Raw genomic sequence first — 15,787 nt, 5'->3', positions numbered from 1 at the left:
AAAGTGTAAGCAGCTAGGAAGTGAGAGGATGCAAAGTGCTATCCCAGTGCTATTTTGCTTTCTCTTGGTCCTCATGATGGGAAGAATTTCTTCTGAATACCTGTTCTAGGGCCCATCCTCAGTAGCAAGTCAGAATTTGGGTGTGTGACTTTTCCATCATAGGTTATTTCATGTCTCATTCAAGTGCAGAGCCTTGAAGAACATGTTGCCCATGTCCAATTTAATTATGAAACACACACACACACACACACACACACACACACACAGAGCAAAGCCTGTTGGAGGAACTGGGTCTTCGTGCACCGGGTAGAACACACACATTACCTTGCACAAGGACCTGGGTTCAAACCCCCAAGAAGCAGCGGGGGAAGCTTCACAAGTTCTCTTTCCCTCCTCTATCTCCCGTTTCCCTTTCTATCTGCCCTTTCCCTCTCAGTTTCTCTCTCTTATCTCTCTCACCTCCAGGGTTATAGCTGGGGCTTGGTGCCAGCACTACAAATCCACTGCTCCTGGAGGCCGTTTTTCCTATTTTATTGGATAGGACAGAGAGAAATTTAGAGAGAAGGGGAGATAGAGAGGGAGAGACACCTGCAGCACTGCTTCACTGCTGGCTGGTGAATTCACACACACACACATCCAACCTTGCACTTCATGCTGTGTGCACTTAATCCGGTGTGCTACTGCCTGGCCCCCTCAATTTCTCTCTTTATCTAAAGAAAGAAAAGAAAGGGAGGGAGAGGAGACTGATAACATGGAATTTTAGAAATAAGATCTCCAGAAAGAATTTGCTCCCATACTATACAATTATTGCAACTCTACCTCTGAGTCGCTTCATTCAAAATAACTAGAGAGGATTCCAATTGGTTCCTTTGGGTCAGTTACATTCCTGAACTAATCACTAATGACTGGGGTGGGGACATGTAGTGTCCTAGGATTGCTGTATACATCTTTGGAGAGTGAGGATTATTTTTTTAATTTTATATTATTTATTTTCCCTTTTATTGCCCTTGTTTTTGTTGTTGTTGTTGTTGTTGTTGTTGATATCATTGTTGTTGGACAGGACAGAGAGAAATGGAGAGAGGAGGGGAAGACTGAGAGGGGGAGAGAAAGATAGACACCTGCAGACCTGCTTCACCACTTGCAAAGTGACTACCCTGCAAGTGGGGAGCTGGGGGCTCGAACCGGGATCCTTACACCGGTCCTTGCACTTTGTGCCATGTGCGCTTAACCTGCTGCACTACCGCCCAACTCCCAATGAGGATTTTTTGTTTGTTTGTTTAGAAATTTTTTTAAATACTTTATTTACTGATTGATTATTGGATAGAGACTAAGAAATCAAGAAGGAGGGAAAGAGAGATCTATCTGCAACACAGCTTCACCACTCGTGAAGCTTTCTTCCTTCAGGATAGGATGGGGGCTTGAACCCTGGTCTTTGCATATGACAACATGTACATGAAGCAGGTGTGCTACTACCTGGACCCCTTGTTTGTTCTTTTTTTTTTAACTGCTCAGTTCTGGCTATGGTGGTGTAGAGACCTGTTTGTATAACTATTATGTTCCCCTGCCTGGGAATTCTTTAAAAAGGAATATAGGGGGCCGGGTGGTAGCACAGCAGGTTAAACGCATGTGGTACAAATAGCCAGGATCAGCATAAGGATCCCAGTTCAATGCCTGGGCTCCCCACCTGCAGGGGGGTTGCTTCACAAACGGTGAGGCAGGTCTGCAGATTTCTATCTTTCTCTCCCCCTCTCTGTCTTCCCCTCCTCTTTCTCTATTTCTCTCTGTCCTATCCAACAACAACAATAGCAATGGCAACAATAGCAAGGGCAACAAAATGGGAAAAATAGCCTCCAAGAGCAGTGGATTCATAGTGCTGGCACCAAGCCCCAGCAATAGAGACAAAAAAAAAAAAAAAAGGAATATAGAAGACAAGATTCTGTCAGTTTTCTTCCAGTGAGCTGCTAGGAAAAGATCTCATGATGGTGAGATTATAAGTTATTTTCAGAAAGTGTTTCTAATACTAACTCTAATTTGCATAATGGGAACCTAAAAAAATAAGAACTTGTGTTCTTAGGGACACAGGGTCTAGAGAATTCATACTTAGCATAACCTCTTCCAGAGTCACCTTTAATAAGTACTCAATAATAACTGAATATCAGACCTTCATGTATGCTTAGGTATGGGTAAACAACATGCTTCTAGTTTTCTTTGGGTCTCTGTCTAACATCCTAAAGGTAAGCAAATGCATATGTGAGAAAGATATCAGTTGTAAAGAAATAAACATGTCACTGTTTTATACATAGGTAGAGGGCTTTCCAGTGTCATTCTGTAAATTTCTATTCGGGTCTTATAAGATACTATTTTCAAAAGATACTGATTTAGCTTTAAGCTATTGATTTCTACCATGGGTCACACTACTTTTTTTTTTTTTAACCTTCTCTGTACTGTGGCCATAAAAAATTCCTGACTGCATTATTTCTTTAAATGCTAAGTTCTTAGAACTACTGCTGCTGCGTATGGCAGAAATGATGGGAAATAAAATAGGCAGGAGTTCTTAGCTAAATGGAGCCATATCAAAACAAGGAATGCCACATTTATTTTAGGCAAAAGCATACCTTTTCTTCATTGGAATTATTTTCTTGCATCTTTTCCTTGCCTTAAAGAGTATTTATGTTATTTCTCCCAGAGTTCTCACAGCAGAACAAAAACCCAACAACAAAACAGGTGTAAAGGCAAGGTGGGAATGGAGAATGTGGAATAGACTAGCTCTGACATAATGGATTTGCTGGATATAGTTTATATCTTATATACATTTACCATTCCTGATGATGGCCAACCTTTAAATTTATATAAGAATTCAAGATGACTCTTTCTAAGTGTTCTCTAAAGAAACTGGGAGATGATTGGAAAAAGTCATTTCAGAAATTACCTGTCTTGGTTAATGGATAGAAATAATGTTAATGCTATGAAGAATTTAACCCTAACTTCATATTCCACAGAAACTGTACAATATGTCATGTTAAAGACTGAGAATTAGTTGAAGAATGACCTCCAGTGGCCTGGAGTGGGATTATTCTGAATTTCAACCCATGGAGACCAGTTCTTTAGAATATGCTACCCCAGGAGAAAATTCCCTCCTGCTTCCTGCCAACCCCATCAATGCTCATTGAAGCTTTAATGCCATCTCTGATTGGTCAATGAGCAGTCACATGGCCCCCAGTTCAGAAATAGTCCAGGAGCCTGTGGCCACAGTAAAAGGCACCAAGGATGAAAAAAATCAGAAAAACCAGAGAAGAAAAGCTAGGAAGAATCCCAGAAGACCAGAGAGAGGACAAGAGGTCAGCAACTTGCTTGGCTAACCTGCCCTGCCTTGAGCTTATTCCAACATGCCTTTCTTTGTCATCAGAAGAAGGGCATGCTCCATCCTTGCATGACCAAGGTTTCTTCCACGAGCTTAGCTATGGGATCTGCCTGCACTATCCTCACTCGTTTTCACCAAGTAGTAGAAAAACTTATAAGTTTTCCAAAATAAAGATTTAGACCTCAGAGGTGCCAAACCCCTTGCCATCCCAAAGTGAGCAACACTGCTATCTTAGAAAAATTGAGAGCTGGCACGGATGCAAACAGGTCAGCATGTTCCATATCAAAGTGCCAAACTTAAGGTTGCTGACTCTGTGACTCTAGCTGCACCACTTTGCCATCTGCCTCTTTGTAGTTAATCATTCAAGAAACAAGCCTTGGCCATAGCATTGTAAGGCACTTAGCTTGATGATGCTTTAAAGAAAACCCCAAGCCCACAGAGTTTTGTTTTTTTTTATTTGTCTTGTTTTGTTTGTTTATTTATTTACAAAACCTAGCTGAGGTTAACTGAGTTTTCAGGGTGAAGAGAGCTTGGAACTGAGTGCAAAGAACCTTGACAATTTGAATTCTGACCCAACCTTTAACTAGCTGGTTATCCTATGTGAGGGACTGACCTGTGCTAGACCTTGATTCTTTAAAAATAAATTGAAAGCATTAGATACTGTGGCACATGAAACACAGTAAAGGAATCAACAGAAAAATCACTGACTGAGTAATAGGTAAATACTGTCAAGAGTGATATGTTTTTATTGCTGTTGTCTTTAAAATTTTATTTATTTATTGAAGAGACATAGAATTGAGAGGGAAGGGGAAATAGAGAGAAAGAGATAACAGCAGCACCTCTTTACCACTTGCAAAGCTTCCCTCCTGCAAATAGGAATAGGTGGTTTGAACCCAGGTCCTTGTGGAGTGTAACATGTGCACTCAACCAGGTGTGCTAACACTCAGCTGCCAAGAGTGATATATTTTTCCCCACAGTTTTTGAAATTTTCAGATCTGTATGCTTGGTATAGATCACAGAGAAAAGGTTATGCCAAAGTTAGCTTCTTAGGTCTGTTAGTGAGTATGTATTGAGACACATTTGTTCTTTTTGGTGTTACATTTTAATGAGGTGATTTTTTTATTAGTGATTTAATAGTGATTGACAAGTTTGTGGTATAAAAGGGATACACTTCCCACCACCAGAGCTTCACGTCCCATCCCCTCCACTGGAAGCTTCCCTATCCTTTCTTCTGCACCCCAAAGATCTTTATGGGGTGCAGAAGGTGGGAAGTCTGCCTCTGTAATTGCTTCTCCGCTAGACATGGGTGTTGACAGGTTGATCCATAGCCCCAGCCTGTTTCTATCTTTCCCTAGTGGGGCAAGTCTCTGGGAAGGTGGGGTCCTAGGACACATTGATGAGGTCATCTGTCCAGGGAAGTAAGGTTAGCGTCTTGGTAGCATCTGCAACTTGGTGGCTAAAAAGCATTAAGATATAAAGCAGAACAAATTGTTGAGTAATCAGCAACCTAAAGGTAAGAATATAGCAGATGAGATTTGGGGGTCTTCATGTTGGAAGAAGCTAGGTATATTCCAAGGGGACAGTGACTTTACTGATTTGTGCCTGAGCCTGGCAGCTAACATGCTGGTGGAATGAAAGCATTGTCTGGGGAGATGATGTCAGAAGAGGAGATGTTTTCAACAGTGTTTATGTTTTGCAGGAGGAAGAGGTGATTCATAAGTAACTGCTCACTTCAGTCATGGGTCTCACAGTATTCAGTTGTTTGTGCTGTGTTCTCAGAAAGAAGAGCTCTGAGAAAAAGGCCACTTACTTGTGGACTTCATGCCTTTTAGAGCCCTGGCAATGACGTATATATATTTATACTTACGGTCTATTTTGGGTAAACCCACCTGACTGCTTTACTTATGAGGGCTGTTCGTTCTCTTTCTCTGCAGTTAAGAGAAAGAGTCAAGTTGCCTTGGACCCCCTGTTGGAGAAGGTCAACCCCCTGAAATTGAGAAAAGAGTCAAATGCAGTATCAGTCAACCAGGGAACTATCATGAAATATCAGGAGAGCCTTCTTAAAGCTGTGCCTTAAGGGGCTGGGTGTGGTGAACATGGTAAAGTGCATGCATTATAATGCACAAGGACCACAGTTCAAGCCCTGGGTCCTCAACTGCAGGGGAATCTTCATGAGTGGTGAAGCAGTGCTGCAGGTATCTCAATTTCTCCCTTCCCTCTCAACTTCTCTGTCTTTATCCTAAATAAATATAATTTAGACCTCCCTTGTGCCTGAGGCACTGCAGTCCCAGGTTCAACCCCCAACAGAGATGAGCAGTGCTTTGGTCTCTCTTCCCATATATACATTTCTTTCATTCATTAAATAAATAAATTTTAAATAAAAAGAAGAAAATACATGGCATAAACCTCTAGACTGCTCTTGTTCGGGATGAGTCAGACAAGTGACTAGGGACTAGTCAGGAGTATAACTGGCTGAGCTATGTATGGGTCTGGTGCCTGTGGAAGTTGGAACATGAGGACCTTGAATGAGAAGACTCAGAATGGGAGGACTGATCCCTCAGGGAGGGATGAGTGAGGCAGTGCTGAGTGAACTGCATAGCACAGGCTGTCTGGCTGTCAGGTGGGACCCTGCCTGTGGTGGCAGGTGTGGCCCTGACCCTCACTCTGAGGTCAGCTGGAAGTGGCACTGTGATTGGCACAGGGTTTTCACTAAGCTTTGGAAATGCAGATGCTCCACACTGTTTACCAACTAGACCTCAAAGCCTGCCTGCCTGGTGTGAGGGTGAGGGGTGATTCCAGGAGTGACCCCTGTCCCTGCCTCCCTGCCACCCCACAGGGGGATCAAACCGCCTTGCATCGGGCCACAGTGGTGGGAAACACGGAGATCATCACGGCACTCATCCAGGAGGGCTGTGCTCTGGACCGACAGGACAAGGTGAAGTGGGGCATGTTAGCTGGGGGGACCCTGCTCTGAGGACTTTCTAGTGCACTGAATGGTGTCATTCCTGGAGGGTCCCACTCACGTGGCCTGTCATGATCTAAGACTTTCTTGCCTGAGGCTCAATCCCCAGGTTCAATCCCACCATAAACCAGAGCTGAGTAGTGCTTTGGGGAAGAGAGGGAAGGAGAAAAGATGTGTGTGTGTGTGTGTGTGTGTGTGTGTGTGTGTGTGTGTGTGTGTGTGTGTTCAGAAAATTAATTAACCTATTTATTTATTGATAAACCTGGTTTAGTCACTCCAGGTTGATACATATATGGAAAGAGAGAGAGATCATAGCATCAAAGCTTCTGTCAGTGCCTTGGGGGCTGGCCTCAAACCTATGTGGCTTACATGACACAGCAAACATACTATTCTAGGTGAACTATTTTAGTGGCCCTCTATATGTACATTTTTAATTTATTTGTGTGAAAGAGAGAACTCATTCAGTGAGAGCCTTGTGTCATGTTGTGGTGTCAGGGATTGAACCTTGGTCTTTAGGCATGAAAGTCTGTTACTCTGACACATAGATATTCCCTGCCTCAGATTATATTTTAAAAGATTCCTTCCCCCGTGTGGTAGCAGTGGGCAATCATATATCATAAATGATAAAGAAAAATGTCTAGGAGTAATGGTCTATTGAGGACTGGTGGGTAGGGAGAGTGACCTCAGACTCTTTAATTCATTTATTTTATTTTATTTTATTTTATTTTATTTTATTTTATTTTATTTTGGGTAGATACTCAGAGAAATTGAGAGGGAGAAAGAGACACCTGCAGCACTGCTTCATTGCAGGTGGGGACCAGAGGCTTAAACCTGAGTCCTTGAGCACTGTAATGTGTGTGTTCAATTATGTATGCCACTGCCTCTGCCTGGCCTCTCTTCTTTTTTCTCCAATGAAGTGATTGAACTGTGGATCTTGTATGTATGCTGTACTGCTGAGCTACCTCCCTGATTCAGATATTGCTGGGGCTTGGTGCCAGCACTACAAATCCACTGCTCCTGGAGGCCATTTTTTTTCCCTTTTGTTTCCCTTGTTGTTGTAAATTTTTATTATTTTATTTATTTATTTTACCAGAGCTGTGATCGGCTCTGGCTGATGGTGGTGCTGGAACTTGAACCTGGAACACTAAAGTCTTTTTGTATAACTATTATACTGTCTCCAAAATCCTTTTTTTTTTTCCTAAGCAAATTGTTTATTTTGTTTGTTTGTTTGTTTTTACCAGAGCACTACTCAGCTCTGGCTTATGGTGGTGTAAGGGATTGAACCTGGGACTTTGGAGCCTCAGGCACAGGAGTCTCTTTGCATAATCATTATGCTATCTACCCCTGCCCACTTTTTTTTTTATGAGAGATAGAGCATGCAAAAAGCACAGCTCCACCATAGACAAAGTTCTGGTGTTGTCTTTACTGCTCTCATATGGTGCTGGGGAGCAAACTCAGGTACTTACTGTGCATCATGTCTGAGAGAGTGGAAGCTAGTCAGTCACTCCAGTAATTTTTCTGGGTGTGTATTCCCAGCAAGACCTGCAGCTGAGAAAGGTCCTGGGATGGGATATGCAAACACACCATGAAGTCCAGATGATACTGATCTGAGTCAAGCTGTGGGTGAGGTGCTTCTCCCCTGTCTTTTCGTAGGATGGAAATACTGCACTTCACGAGGCATCCTGGCACGGCTTCAGCCAGTCAGCCAAGCTCCTTGTTAAAGCAGGAGCCAACGTGCTTGCCAAGAACAAGGTAAGGGGCCCCAGACAGGTACTAGGACTCCTCACCAAAAGTTGAGGATGGCTGCAACTGGCCTTTTCCAAAGGAGTCTTTTCTCACTGATCAGAAAAAGAGCTTAGTGAGAGAAGACTCCTCTGGGCAGGTGTGCTGGGGGATGCTTAAGGGAGGGAGGCCCTAATTCTTGAATGAACACAATGGTGTGGTGAGCGAAAGAATCTATATTGGCTTCCTTTGGACTCACCTGGCTCTCACACTCTTTCCCATGGCTTAACAGAGTGTGGCTAATGGGCTGGAGTGATAGTGTGATACGGTGCATGCCTTGCCAGATGCATGTCCCAGGTTGAAACACAGGCACCACATGGGAGTGTCATGGCACCAGGCTCCAGTGCTGTGGTGGCTCTCTCTATCTAAACGAAAGAGTTGGCCTGAGAACAGTGAAATCACACATGCATGAGGATACACACAATGTGGTTAAGCAAGCCAGACCTATCCTCAAGGAAATGGGGGAAAAAACTAAAACATCTCTCCTACCTGGTCCTTGTTTTCCCCTCTTCAGTCACACATACATCTTATATTTCTTTTATCTCCCTCTCTCTGTACTCATCACTTGTTGCTTGCAGTGGCAGCGGGACGCAGAAAAAGGAGGTTTGGAGCAGAAAGGAAACACAATCCTTTATTCACACTGGCGCCTCAGAGTTGGGTGAGAGAGCAGCAGTTTGGGCCACGTGGAGGTAGCAAAAGTGGCTGCCTCGCACAGCTACCTTCCCTGCGTCTAATCACCGAAGTGAAAGGCAGACAAGAGAGCGAGGGGTGGAAGAAGAAGGGCTTTTATGGGAATAGCTCTCATGAGAATGAGAAGGGGGAGGAGTAACCATAGCACTCCAGGGTAGGATAATAATTCTCGCAGGAATGGGAAGGGGGAGGAGTAACCAAAGCACTCCAACTATCGTGGGGAATCGACAATGCCCTGAGGGCACAATATAATGGAACAGGCACTCCAAGAATGTCCCAACTCTTGCAGGAACTAGCAATAGCCTGAGGGGACATGGCAGATGTAACTGCATCTGCACAATTTCCCAACATCTCCCCCTTTCCCTATATCTAATGGCCACAGTATAGGAAATTTAGAGTGGAGCAGGCTTAAATGTTTTTAAGGAATGTCATGCTCAGGTGGGAAGATGTAGGATGTTTTTGTGGGGGAGGGAAGACTTAAATGGCCGCCAGCCTTGTGAGATTTATGTGTCCCCCCTGTGCTCAACCCCTCTGTAGAGAGAGAGACTTACCTGGAGGGACTCATCTCATAGGTTAAGCTCTGCCAGGCTCCTCCATCTCCTCACAATATTTCTACATCTTTCCCTATCTTTCTATCTAGTCATTGCATTAGGATGGGTCAATGTCTGTAAAAGACTCCATCTGTGACAGAGGAATAGTAGTGTAGGGGTGAGCAGAAACCTTTTGGGCATAAACCTGAATGATATAACAAAACAGCAAGGGACAAGTAGGGGAGCAGTAAGAGCCAGTGTGATGTCGAGGGAAGGCTTGGTGCACAAAGGAACGTTCCCTGTCTCTGGGGGGGTAAGGGTTCATAATGAGGGGGCATTTCCTGCTTCAAAGGGCAGGACCTATAGGCGGGAGGGCATGGCCCGCCAAGCAGAGGTACTATTTGGCATTGTATAGTCCTCAAGGCAACAGTCTGCAAAGTCTATGAACTACTCAGGGTCAGTCTTTGAAAAGCCAGCAGTGTGAAGGGAAGGAAGCTGCTGCAAAATTGTGTAAAGTGTCCAAAGGGTAAACCAGCAAGTCCAATAGAAATGTCAGTCCAAAGTAGGCAACTAGGGGGAGAAATGGCAGAAGATGAAACGCTGCATGAGGAAGGTCAGCCGCTGGAATTTTGCTTTTCTGTAGAGAGTGAGCTGGAACCACCAAAACGTGACAGGCAAATCAGAAGCAGGAAGGGCAGACAGGCAGTAAGAAAGTTCTGTCTTTGGAGTCCGTGAATCAGGTTCTTTAGATTGCGTCAGGGTGACATCTAGGGTTTTGGGGGTTGTGCCGCTGTAGTTGTGCCATCTAGTGGGTGATGTCAGAGTGTGCAGGGGTCCAGATGGTTTTTCCCGGGATTCCTGTGAAAGAAACACAAACAACCTGCTTCTTGTGGTAAGCAGGTCATCTGATTTGAATTTTTTATAGAAGAAGTGGTTTGGTGCCTTAGCCAACTGTGTATTGGGGGATATATCTTCCCTATTTATTTATTGTTATTATTATTATTATGGTTTTTGTTTTTTTTTACTTAATTGAGTCTAGGTGTTTGGCAGGCCTTCTCAACAGCCATTTGTCTTTGGCGGCAGTAAGAGATGTCCGTGGCAAAAGACTTATGCTGGAGACGTTATGTTTGCACAAACACGCTCCTTGGATTCTACTCAGATTAATGGAAACTTCCAGTGTTTCCATAAATGGCTTCCTGAACTAGTGGAGTCATACTCTGGACAAGGAGTCCTAGTTGAGTACTAGTGAGTATGGAGTCCTAGTGGAGTCCTTCTCTGGACACAGAGTCCTAGTTGGGTACCAGTGAGTACGGAGTCCTAGTGGAGTCCTTCTCTGGACACGGAGTCCTAGTTGGGTACCAGTGAGTACGGAGTCCTAGTGGGGTCCTGCTCTGGACACGGAGTCCTAGTTGGGTACCAGTGAGTACGGAGTCCTAGTGGAGTCCTTCTCTGGACACAGAGTCCTAGTTGGGTCCTAGTGAGTACGGAGTCCTAGTGGAGTCCTGCTCTGGACACGGAGTCCTAGCTGGGTACCAGTGAGTATGGAGTCCTAGTGGGGTCCTGCTCTGGACACGGAGTTCTAGTTGAAAAGAAAAAAAATTAAAAAAATAAAAGAGATGTCCGTGGCATGGGTGATGTTATAAAGGGAAATATCTTTAAATTGTTGGCTAACAAAAGCAGGCCTATAGTGGCAAGACGAGATACATCAGCTAAGTGTAGAAGTATATGTGAATGTTGTTAATTCACATAAGTTGTATATGGAGGAACTTTTTATAGTTTAATACCTTACCATATGAAAAGATGATTCTTCATGTGAAGGCTTGATAGCTGTAATCACTTATTAGTGAAAAAAATAAAGCTTGTAACAAGTTAGAGGTTTACTATAATTGATAGCTCGATGATTATAATTGGTTTTTTTTTTTCAAGGCCTTGTATAGGGCCACTTTCTTTTTTTAAAAAATAATTTATTTCTTTATTGGGGAATTAATGTTTTACATTCAACAGTAAATACAATAGTTTGTAAACGCATAACATTCCCCAGATTCCCATTTAACAATACAACCCCCACTATGTCATTCATCATCTTTCATGGACCTGTATTTTCCCCACCCACCCACCCCAGAGTCTTTTACTTTCGTGTAATACTCCAATTCCATTTCAGGTTCGAATTGTGTTTTCTTTTCTAATCTTGTTTTTCAACTTCGGCCTGAGAGTGAGATCATCCCATATTCATCCTTCTGTTTCTGACTTATTACACTCAACATGATTTTTTCAAGGTCCATCCAAGATCGGCTGAAAACGGTGAAGTCACCATGTTTTACAGCTGAGTAGTATTCCATTGTGTATATATACCACAACTTGCTCAACCACTCATCTGTTGTTGGACACCTGGGTTGCTTCCAGGTTTTGGCTATTACAAATTGTGCTGCCAAGAACATATGTGTACACAGACCTTTTTGGATGGATGTGTTGGGTTCCTTAGGATATATCCCCAGGAGGGGAATTGCAGGGTCATAGGGTAGGTCCATTTCTAGCCTTCTGAGAGTTCTCCAGACTGTTCTCCACAGAGGTTGGACCAATTGACATTCCCACCAGCAGTACAGGAGGGTTCCTTTGACCCCACACCCTTTCCAGCATTTGCTGCTGTTACCTTTTCTGATGTATGACATTCTCACAGGAGTGAAGTGATATCTCATTGTTGTCTTGATTTGCATTTCTCTGACAATCAGAGACTTGGAGCATTTTTTCATGTGTTTCTCGGCCTTTTGGATCTCTTCTGTGGTGAATATTCTGTCCAAGTCCTCCCCCCATTTTTGGATGGGGTTATTGTCTTGTTGTTGAGTCTGGCAAGCTCTTTATATATGTTGGTTATTAAACTCTTATCTGATGTATGGCATGTAAAGATCTTCTCCCATTCTGTGAGGGGTCTCTTGGTTTGGGTAGTGGTTTCTTTTCCTGTGAAGAAGCTTTTTAATTTGATGTAGTCCTATAGGTTTATACTTGCCTTAGTCTTCCTTGTAATTGGATTTGTTTCATTGAAAATGTCTTTAAAATTTATGCAGAAAAAAGTTTTGCCAATATTTTCCTCTAAGTATCTCATAGTTTCTGGTCTAACATCCAAGTCCTTGATCCACTTGGAATTTACTTTTGTATTTGGTGAAATACAGTGATTCAGTTTCATTCTTCTGCATGTTTCAACCCATTGTTTCCAACAACATTTGTTGAAGAGACTCTGCTTTCCCCATGTAATAGTCTGGGCCCCTTTGTCAAAGATTAGATGTCCAGAGGTGTGGGGCCTCATTTCTGGGCTCTCAATTCTATTCCACTGGTCAGTGTGTCTGTTCATGTTCCAGTACCAAGCAGTTTTGATGACAATGGCCCTATAATACAGTTTGAGATCTGGGAGTGTGATGCCTCCGGTTCTGTTCTTTTTTCTCAAGATTGTTTTGGCAATTCTAGGTCTTTTCTGGTTCCAGATAAACATTTGTAGCATTTTTTCTATTCTCCTAAAAAATGTGCTTGGGATCTTGATGGGGATAGCATTAAATCTGTAGATGGCTCTGGGTAATATATTAATTTTGATGATGTTAATTCTTCCAACCCATGAACATGGAATATCTTTCCACTTCTTTGTGTCTTTTTCAATGTCTTTGAGTAGTGACTCATAATTTTCAGTATACAAGTCTTTCACTTCTTTGGTTAGGTTTACTCCTAGATATTTTATTGTTTTTGTTGCTATAGAAAAAGGAACTGATTTCTGGATTTCAATTTCTTCTAACTTAGTGTTTGCATAGAGGAATGCCACTGACTTTTGAATGTTAATTTTTATAGCCTGACACCTTACTGTATTGCCTGATGATTTCCAAAAGCTTCTTGCTGGAGCCCTTAGGTTTTTCCATGTATACTATCATGTCATCTGCAAATAAGGAGAGTTTGACTTCTTCGCTTCCAATCTGTATGCCTTTAATTCCTTGCTCCTGCCTGATTGCTATGGCAAGAACTTCCAACACTATGTTGAATAGTAATGGTGATAGTGGGCAGCCCTGTCTAGTACCTGATCTGAGGGGAAATGCTTCCAGTTTTTCACCATTGAGTATGATGTTGGCTGTAGGTTTGCTATATATAGACTCCACTATCTTCAGGAATTTTCCATCTATTCCCATTTTTTGTAGTGTTTTGATCATAAAGGGATGTCAAAGGCTTTCTCTGCATCTATTGATATGACCATGTGGTTTTTGTTCTTGCTTTTGTTGATGTGGTGGATCACATTGATTGATTTACGTATATTAAACCAACCTTGCATGCCTGGGATAAACCCCACTTGGTCATGATGAACAATCTTTTTGATATACTGCTGTATCCGGTTGGCTAGAATTTTGTTCAATATTTTCGCATCTATGTTCATCAGAGATATTGGTCTGTAGTTTTCTTTTTTGGTTGTGTCCCTGTCTGCTTTTGGTATCAGGGTGATGTTGGCTTCATAGAAGCTGGCAGGGAGTATTCCAGTGTCTTCAATCTTCTGGAAGACTTTTAAAAGTAGAGGTATTAGTTCTTCTTTGAAAGTTTTGTAGAATTCATTTGTAAAACCATCTGGTCCAGGACTTTTATTTTTGGGAAGATTTTTGATAACTGTTTCAATTTCATTAGCTGTGATGGGCCTGTTCATGTTATCTGCTTCCTCTTTACTTAGTTTTGGATGTTGGTAGGTATCTAGGAAATCGTCCATTTCTTCCAGGTTCTCTAGCTTGGTGGCATATTGTTCATAGAAGCCTCGCATGATATGTTGAATTTCTGCAGTGTCTGTTGTGATATCTCCTCTTTCATTTACTATCCGATTTATTTGGGTCTTCTCCCTTTTTTGTTTTGTGAGTCTGGCTAAAGGTTTGTCGATTTTGTTTACTCTTTCAAAGAACCAACATTTACTTCCGTTGATCTTTTGTATGGTTTTCCTATTCTCAGTGTTATTTATTTCTGCCCTAACTTTAGTAATTTCTGTCCTTCTGGTTGCTTTAGGATTCCTTTGTTGTTCTTCTCCTAGGTCTTTAAGATGTGCAATCAGGCTGTTTATTTGTGCCTTTTCTTGTTTCCTAATGTGTGCTTGTATAGCTATGAACTTCCCTCTTAGGACTGCTTTAGCTGTGTCCCAAATATTGTGATAGCTTGTGTCTTCATTTTCATTGAACTCTCGAAACATTTTGATTTCTTCCTTGATTTCCTCTTTGACCCAGAAGTTGTTAAGAAGTGTACTGTTGAGCTTCCACATTTTGGGACTGTTACTAATCTTTTGTTGAGTGTTAAGTGTTAGTTTAATTCCACTGTGGTCTGAGAAGATGCTTGGGATGATTTCAGTGCTCTTGAATTGGCTGATGCTGTCTTTGTGGCCTAACATATGGTCTATCCTTGAGAATGATCCATGTGGAATTTAGTAAAAATGTGTATTCCAGTTTCTTGGGATGAATGACTCTGAAAATGTCCAATAATTCTAGTTTATCTATCTCTTCATTTAGCTCCCTTATGTCTTTACTGATTTTCTGCCTGGATGATCTGTCAAGTTGAGATAGTGGGGTGTTGAAGTCCCCTACTATGATTGTGTTACAGTTAATATATTGCTGTAGCTCTTTCAGTAGAAGTTTGATGTATTTAGATGGCTTCTCATTGGGTGCATAGATATTAATAATTTTTAAGTCCTCTTGATTGACTGATCCTCTGAGCATTAAGTAGTGTCCATTCCTATCTTTTTTAATCTTATCTATTTTAAAGTCTATCATGTCAGATATGAGAATAGCTGTTCCTGCCCTTTTCTTGTGGGCCATTGGCTTGTATGATAGTTTTCCATCCTTTCACTTTAAGTCTGTGTTTGTCTTGTTGAGTTAGGTGAGTTTCCTGTAGACAACATATTGTTGGGTTGTGTTTTCTGATCCATCTTCCTACTCTGTGTCTTTTAATAGGTGAATTCAGGCCATTGACATTTATTGATATCAAAGATTGAAGATATTTTAACACCATTCTTGTAGAGTTTTAGAGTGTTTTGATATATGTCCTATTTGTGGTGGTCTGGTTGTTTATAGGAGACCTTTCAGAAGGTCTCACTTTCAGAAGTGTTTGTATGGAGAAGTCTGCTGCTAATCTTATGGGTTTTCCTTTGTTTTTCTCTTGCACCCTTGAGGATCCTTTCTTTATCCTTATTCCTTTCCATTCTAAGTATGACATGTCTTGGTGTCTTTAGGTCTGGGTTAATTCTGTTTGGGACCCTCTGGGCTTCTTGAATCTTTATGTCTTTGGTGTTGTCTAAACTAGAGAAATTTTCAGCTATTATGGCCTGGAGAACACTTTCTTCCTCTCCTTCTCTTTCTTCCTCTGGTAAGCCAATATTGTTTCTTTTGAAGTCATCCCATAGGACTCTGTTGTTGTTTTCAGCATCTCTTAATCTCTTTTTGAGATCTCTTACTTATTTTTTAGTTG

General features: G+C 42.0%; 1 protein-coding gene across 2 annotated transcripts in view; it reads left to right on the top strand.

The window, feature by feature from the left end:
• The window catches only part of LOC132532417 (ankyrin repeat domain-containing protein 6-like), a 216,900-nt gene that overhangs the window by 178,167 nt on the left and 22,946 nt on the right, over positions 1–15,787 (top strand). Inside the window, exons 4-5 of one of the 2 annotated variants that reach the window (XM_060205493.1) lie at positions 6,198–6,296; positions 7,977–8,075. In XM_060205493.1, coding sequence (XP_060061476.1) covers positions 6,198–6,296; positions 7,977–8,075 — 198 coding nt within the window. The remainder of the gene's footprint in view (positions 1–6,197; positions 6,297–7,976; positions 8,076–15,787) is intronic. The other variant, XM_060205494.1, reaches the window with a different exon arrangement.

This window comes from Erinaceus europaeus, chromosome 13, assembly GCF_950295315.1.
Source record: "Erinaceus europaeus chromosome 13, mEriEur2.1, whole genome shotgun sequence".
NCBI lineage: Eukaryota > Metazoa > Chordata > Mammalia > Eulipotyphla > Erinaceidae > Erinaceus > Erinaceus europaeus.
Note: the sequence above shows the minus strand (reverse complement) of the source record. Positions and strands in the feature narration are given on the sequence as shown.